A 7,598-nucleotide genomic window follows, 5' to 3' on the forward strand; every position below is an offset into this window, starting at 1 on the left:
GCTAGCAAGTTTTTCCCTCAGGAAGTGAGTTATTTCATGGTACATACCGTTTTCATTCCAAGCTGTTATCTGCAATTATATAAAAGAAAACATTATGAGAATCAGATTCTGCTGTGCACTTCACACAGATCTGTTATTCTCTGGACAATGATAAAAAACCAGAAGGTGGTACAGTGATTGAGCAATAGGTCAAAGTCCCCAAAGACTAGCACAGAGGATAGCTATAGAAAAACAATACCTTAATTCACAGAATTTACCTTTAATTTTATATACAAATGCACAATGCTTAATCCAAGGAGGAAAACTGATGTGGAAAATGCCTCAGCATTCCAGTTGATAATGGATGCTGTCATTTAAAAGCACTCTAGTGTACCACATATAAGGTGGGAAGACACGCCTACTGAATTCCAGCCCCACAAAGAGAATAGGATACATTGTACATAATGTGCATTGCCAGATTTTCATATCAAAATTAACTGAGAAGTGAAGGAATCAGGAAAGCAACATTGCTGTAGAAGACCAAAAAAAGGGATCTTACGCGGACATCATCATCATCATCACAGTCATCATCACAATCAGCATCATCATCATTTTCTTCATCTTTGTATCGTGGTGAGCATCTTAAAAACAGGCGGTCCTCAGGCCAAGCTGGAAGGACACAGAGGAAAGATCAGTTCATTGGTGGTTGGTGACTGTGAGTCACTCAGGGAGCTTTGCCGGATGTGGTGTATGGAGGTGGTTGATTAACAAGCATGGACTGAGTTGATGCTGGGCTATTCCCCTGAGTGGAACAGGGCAGATAAGGGGAGCAGGAAAGACATGAGACATGGAGATCTTCGCCTTGCACTAGAGGCATCAGGCAGCAACAGAGAAAAGTCAACCCAAAATGAAACTAAAATGCACACTAAGGGTCAATGGAAGAGTGCCTTCCTCTCTCTCAAATGTTTTGAAACTCTTCAAAACAAACAGCATTTTCTTAACATATTCAAGACCCTGTCAGTACACTAGGATCCATTTACACTGGTACTACATTTAGCATCTGTTTAAAAAAATTGTTACTTGATTAAAAGCCTATTGTATTAATGAAATGGACTCAATTTTACCCAAATTACTCTATTCTATTAAGCACACACTCTTTTTCATGAAATAATTTTAAAAATTAACTATTAATATGCTACAATTAAAACTAGTCATATTTCCTCTTTGTAAGACTTCTTCTGGAACCAGGGGTGTGCACAAAACCTATTGGGCCCCTGTGATCAGGGGCTTCAGCAGCTCTCTGTCACTCTCCCTGAGGAGATTCCCTAAAGATCAGGCTTCATTCAAACAGGCCAACCTCACACAGCCTGCGAAACCTACATCAGTGAAGCTGAGAGTCATGACTCTGAATACTTTCTGCCATGAGGATAAGTTTCCAGGCTCAAATATACATTGTTTACTGAAATGAGGAAATGTATACCAATAGAAATGGATGAATTCAGGAAAAAATGTCCATGCATACAGGGGTGATTTTTTTGGTTAACTAGCTTACAAAAAAAAAAAAAATTATTTGATGCCACTTTGTTCAGATGTACAAAATAGTGGTATAAAAAATCACAAATTTGGCCAGGAGCGGTGGCTCATGCCTGTTTTTCCAGCACTTTGGGAGGCCGAGGTAGGCAGATCACGGGGTCAAGAGACTGAGATCATTCTAGCCAACATGGTAAATCCATGTCTCTACTAAAAAAAATTAGCTGGGGGGGATGGTACATGCCTGTAGTCCCAGCTACTAGGGAGGCTAAGGCAGGAGAATCAGATGAACCTACAAGGCGGAGGTTGCGGTGAGTAGAGATCACGTTACTGCACCCTGTCTAATGACAGAGCAAGACTCCGCCCAAAAAATATTTAAAAATCACAAATTTTTATTAGTCATGTTAAATCTACCTTATGAGCTGTCAACATAAAGATTCTAGAAAGTAAAGAAGGTGCAAAGCAGTTGAAAGGCATCCCCGTATTCATGGATAGGAAGACTAAACTTGACTAACACACAATACTACACAAATGATCTACGGACTCACAACAACTGCTATGAAACTGGTAACAGCCATCTGTGCAGAAATGGAAAAGATAATCCTAAGACTTTAAATAATTTATATATGCCTCAAATAACCATGGTAACTGAAAAAGAATAGTGTTAGAGGATGCACATTCATGAGAGTGAAATCTACAAAAAAAAAAAAAAAAAACAGATCGTGTGCTCCTAGCTTGGGGGCACCCATAAGTATCACAGATATAGAATAGAGAGCCCAGAATTAAATGCATACATAGAGTCAGCTGATCCTCAACAAAGGTACCAAGAATACACAATGGGGAAAGGAAAGCCTCTTCTACAAATGATGGTAAAACTGCATATTCTCATTCAAATGAAGAAATGGAATGCTGACAGTGTGCTCGAGGTTGTGCTTCTCCCTCCATTTCCAAGACACTGGAGCTTTTATAGTGAGCCCAGAGTGAGTTTTCATTCTGTCCTCTGCTCCCAGGGAGATGTCTTGATACCAGAAGTAAACAGCAAGGACAGACAAATGAATGTGCTGCCATGAAACCCAACAGTTCATAAGGTGAGGCTCCACTTCTCCTATGCATCTGGGCACACCGCAGAAGAATTCTGTCTCCAGGATTAAGTAACTGCCTGTGACAGAACTGTGTTCCAAACCAAAGACTCTGACATATTGCAGTGGCAGAGGCAGAAAAGAGCAGGTGTTCTCAGAAAAATCACCTTTAAATAATAAGATGTGATCGAAATCACAGGATACTCAAAAACGTAGTACTTCTCACCCTGATGACATTGAACTCTGAAAATAACAAACTCAGCTTATATTTATTTTTTCTCTTTCTACACTCTCCCTCAGCCTCCTAAGCAGCAGGTATAACATGAAGGTTGCTGGAAATGCTATTTTATTAGATCCCACCTGAAGTCTTGTTGACTACCTGGAGAGGCATCCTCTTCCCTGCTGAGATTCTCCAGAATCCACTCTTTAGAACCACCAACATCAGGATAAGTCAGTGAGAGCTGCACTCACTTCTCCTACTCCAGGTGAAGACACACTGGCTCACACAAAATCTCCTGGTTGGTGCTCTGGGTTCACACACATTTCTACAGCCCCTCTGGTCAGAGCTATACACTTGCAAAATCATTTGCTCTCACCACACCCCCAATATTTTTAACAGGAACCCAGATTAAGGTTTCTACATATTAAAGCCAGCAAATTTGTTTCTCAGAAAGTGACTTAGTTGAAGGTACGTACCCTGGACACGTGATGGTAAAATCTGCAATGAGAAAAAAGAAGATGCCATGAGGATCAGATCAATTCTGCTGCACCCCTTCCACAGACCTGTTAGTCTCTTGATGACTTCAGAAAACTAGTTGTGAAACAGTGGTTGAATCAAAGGTCAAAGACCAAACATTCTAGCATAAAGGACACGTGTGGAAAAGACAAGAGCTTTTCCCACAGAATTTATCTTTGAGGTTGATGTAGATTGGTAAATGCACAGGGCCTAATCCAACGAGAAAAACTGGTGTGGAGGAAAATGCCTCTGCATCAGTTGATGATGGATGCGGTCCTTCAAAAACATCCTAGTGTGTCATGTATGAGATGAAAAGAAACTCCCACTGACATCCATCCTAACAAAGAGAATTGTGTATGTTGTACATAATGTGCCTTGTCATATTTCTATATCAAAATTAATTGAGAAGGAAAGAAATAAGGTGAAAAAAATAATGTATACACTGGCCCAAATTGCCTTCAACCAGTTTAAGTCAGCAAAGGACAGAAGAAATACTAGGTTCCTTCTTGGATGGGCAATGCCTGCTTGTTGGGCCCCTCCTCCTCTCCACTTAGTTGCCCTCACTTGAATCAAAGAAAATTAGTCTAAGATGAAAATTTACTAGCCTGCAAAGTACCTTACTTTGTGTGTTCTTATCACCCTACCCAGCTACTTGAAGAGCCCCTGAGCTGACTAGGATGATAATGCATTGTGGGCTGCAAAGAAATGCAGTAAGAGAATCCTGGAAAAACACCTAAATCCCCCAACAACAATCAGTAGGCCACACCCAGGAAAACTGTAACCCCACAGTACTCAGCCGATGAGGAACCAGGGGAGGGACCTGCACACTAGGGGATAAATTGCTCGTTGAAACTCTGCTGGGGGTGTCTGCTCCTCAGACACCAAATCTTGCAACACTGTCATTAAAAGTCTCACTTTTGGCCAGGCGCAGTGCACCGGGTCTTGCAACACTGTCATTAAAAGTCTCACTTTTGGCCAGGCGCGGCGGCTCATGCTTGTAATCCCAGTACTTCAGGAGGCCGAGGGTGGTAGATTACCTGAGGTCAGGAGTTCGAGACCAGCCTGGCCAACATGGTGAAACCCCGTCTCTACTAAGAATACAAAAATTAGCTGGGCATGGGGACATGGGGACACATGTTGTGATTCCAGCTACTCGGGAGGCTGAGGCAGGTGAATTGATTGAAACCAGGAGATGGAGGTTGCACTGAGTTGAGATTGCACCACTGCACTCCAGCCTGGCCAGCTGAGCAAGACTCTGTCTCAAAAAAAAAAAAAAAAGAAAGAAAGAAAATCTCACTTTGCTGTTTTTCAGCTCCATGAGTCTGTTCTTTGGGTTTGGACTGGTGAGTTTTTTTCTCACATCAGAAAACCAACATTTCCTTAGAAGACAAAGAAAGGTGGTCTTACCTGGACATCATCATCATCCTCATCATCATCACAATCATAATCTTCACTTGGTGGTGGTCTCACTAAACTCAGGTTGTACCCAGAAGAACCTGGAAGGACACAGAGAAAAGATCAATGCCCTGGGTGTTTGTGACTGTGAGTCACTCTGAGCTTTGCTGGATGTGGTGTATGGAGCTGGTTAACAAGCATGGACTGAGTTGATGCTGGGCTATTCCCGAGTGGAAGAGGGATGGCAGAGGAGGGGAGCAGCAAAGACATGAGACATGGAGGTGTTGGCCTTGTACTAGAGGCATCATGCAGCAACACAAAACAGTCAACCCCAAATGGAACAAAAACACACACTAAGGGTTAATGGAAGAGTGCCTTCCTCCTTCTGAAATGTCTTGAAACTCTTCTAACAAACAACATTTTCTTAACATATTCAAGACCATATCAGTACACTAGGATCCAATTATGCTGCTACTACATTTAGCATCTCTTTTAAAGGATTTATTACTTAATTAAAAGCTTACTTTATTGGTAAAATGGATTCAATTGTACCCAAATTATTAGTCACACATTCTTTTCATAAAGATAATTTAAAAGTTAAATTTTAAAATGCTACAATTAAAAATAGTCATGATTGGCCAGGTGCGGTGGCTCACGCCTGTAATCCCAGCACTTTCAGGGGCCAAGGCAGGCGGATCACGAAGTCAGGAGATCGAGACTATCCTGGCTAACATGGTGAAACCCCATCTCTACTGAAAATACAAAAAATTAGCTGGGCATGGTGGCGGGCACTTATAGTCCCAACTACTTGTGAGGCTAAGGCAGGAGAATGGCTTGAACCTGGGAGGCAGAGCTTGCAGTGAGCCGAGATCGCACCACTGCACTCCAGCCTGGGCGACAGAGTGAGACTCCGTCTCGAATAAATAAATAAATAAAACAAAACAACAGTCATGATTTCCTCTTTGTAAGTCTTCTTCTGGAACCACGGTGTGTGCGAAAAGCCTACTGGCTCCTGTAATCAGGGGCTTCAGCAGCTCTGTGTCACTCTCCCTGAGGAGATGCTGGAAGTATCAGGCTTCATTCAAATGGGCCCAGCTCACAGACCCTGTTCTACCTACAATGAAGCTGAGAGACATGACTCTGAACACTTTTCTGCCATGAGGATAAGTTTCCAGGTTTAAATATACATTAATTACTGAAATGAGGAAATGTATACCAATAGAAATGAACACATTCTTGAAAAAGTGTCCGTGAGTACAGGGGTGATTTTTTGGTTAACCAGTTTACATAAATTTATTTTATTTGATGCCTATTCATTCAGACATACAAAATATTCGTATAACAAATCACAAATTTGGCCAGGCACGGTGGCTCATGCCTGTTATTACAGCACATGGGAGGCCGAGGTAGGAAGATCACGAGGTCAAGAGATTGGGACCACCCAGGCCACCATGGTAAAACCACGTTTCTACTAAAAATAAAAATTAAAAAATTAGCTGGGCATGGTGGCACAGGCCTGTACTCTCAGCTACTTGGAAGGCTAAGGCAGGAGAATCACTTGCACCTGGGATGGGGAGGTTGCTGTGAGCGGGAGCCCATCACTGCACCCCAGTATGCTGACAGAGTGAAACTCCATCTCAAAAAGAAAAAACCACAAATTTATATTAGTCATGTTACATCTAACTTATTAGCTGTCAACATAAAGATTCCAGAAAGTAAAGAGGGTACAAATAAGTTGAAAGGCATCCCGTATTCATGGATAGGAAGACTAAACATGACTAACACACAATACCACACAAATAATCTACAGATTAAAAATAACTGCTGTCAAATTGGTAATAGCCATGTGTGCAGCAATGGAAGACATTCCTAAGACTTTAGTGAATTTTTATGTGCCTCCAATAACCATGGTAACATTGAAAAAGAATAGTGTTGCAGGATGCACATTCATGAGATTGAAATCTACAATAAAAAGTAAAAGAAACTGAGACAGCATGCTTCTAGCGTGGGGGCACCCCTAAGTATCACAGGTATAGAGAGCCCAGAATTAAATGCACACATACAGAGTCAGCTGATCTTCAAGAAAGGTGCCAAGAATACACAATGGGGAAAGGAAAACCTCTTCCACAAATGATAGTAAAACTGCATATTCTCATTCAAATGAAGAAATGGAATGCTGACAGTGTGCTCAAGGTTGTGCTTCTCTCTCCATTTCCAAGATACTGGAGCTTTTGCAATGAGCCCAGAGTGAATTTACATTCTGTCCTCCGCGCCCAGGGAGATGTCTTGCTACCAGAGGTAAACAGCAAGGACAGACAAATGAATGTGCTGCCATGAAACCTAACAGTTCATAAGGTAAGGATCCATTTCTCCTATGCATCTGGGCACACCACAGAAGAATTCTGTCTCCAGGATTAACTAACTGCCTGTGACAGAACTGCATCCCAAACCAAAGGCTCTGACATTTTGCAGTGACAGAGGCAGAAAAAAGCAGGCGTTCTCAGAAAAATCATCTTTAAATAATAAAGCAAGAAGAGGTGATTGAAAACACAGGATACTCAAAAGCCCATAAACATAGTAATTCTCACCATGATGACATTAAACTCTGAAAAGAACAAACTCGGCGTATATTTACTTTTTCTCTTTCTAAACCCTCAGTTTCCCAAGCAGCAGGTATAACCGGAAGGTTCCTGGAAATGCTGTTTTATTAGATCCCACCTGAAGTCTTGTTACCTACCTGGAAAGGCATCCTCTTCCCTGCTGAGAGTCTCCAGAATCCACTCTTTAGACCCACCAACATCAGCATAACTCAGTGAGAGGTGCACTCACTTCTACTCCAGGTGAGGACACACTGGCTCACACAAAATCTCCTGGTTGGT

General features: G+C 41.9%; 1 protein-coding gene across 1 annotated transcript in view; it reads right to left on the reverse strand.

Moving 5' to 3' along the window:
* The window catches only part of LOC105536085 (aspartate-rich protein 1-like), a 32,619-nt gene that overhangs the window by 5,388 nt on the left and 19,633 nt on the right, over positions 1–7,598 (reverse strand). The window contains exons 8-11 of the mRNA XM_011975359.1: positions 5,726–5,780; positions 4,732–4,820; positions 3,285–3,306; positions 581–648 (exon numbers count right to left, since the gene is read on the reverse strand). Coding sequence (XP_011830749.1) covers positions 581–648; positions 3,285–3,306; positions 4,732–4,820; positions 5,726–5,780 — 234 coding nt within the window. The remainder of the gene's footprint in view (positions 1–580; positions 649–3,284; positions 3,307–4,731; positions 4,821–5,725; positions 5,781–7,598) is intronic.

This window comes from Mandrillus leucophaeus, unplaced genomic scaffold (genome assembly GCF_000951045.1).
Source record: "Mandrillus leucophaeus isolate KB7577 unplaced genomic scaffold, Mleu.le_1.0 Scaffold154, whole genome shotgun sequence".
In the NCBI taxonomy this organism is placed as follows: domain Eukaryota; kingdom Metazoa; phylum Chordata; class Mammalia; order Primates; family Cercopithecidae; genus Mandrillus; species Mandrillus leucophaeus.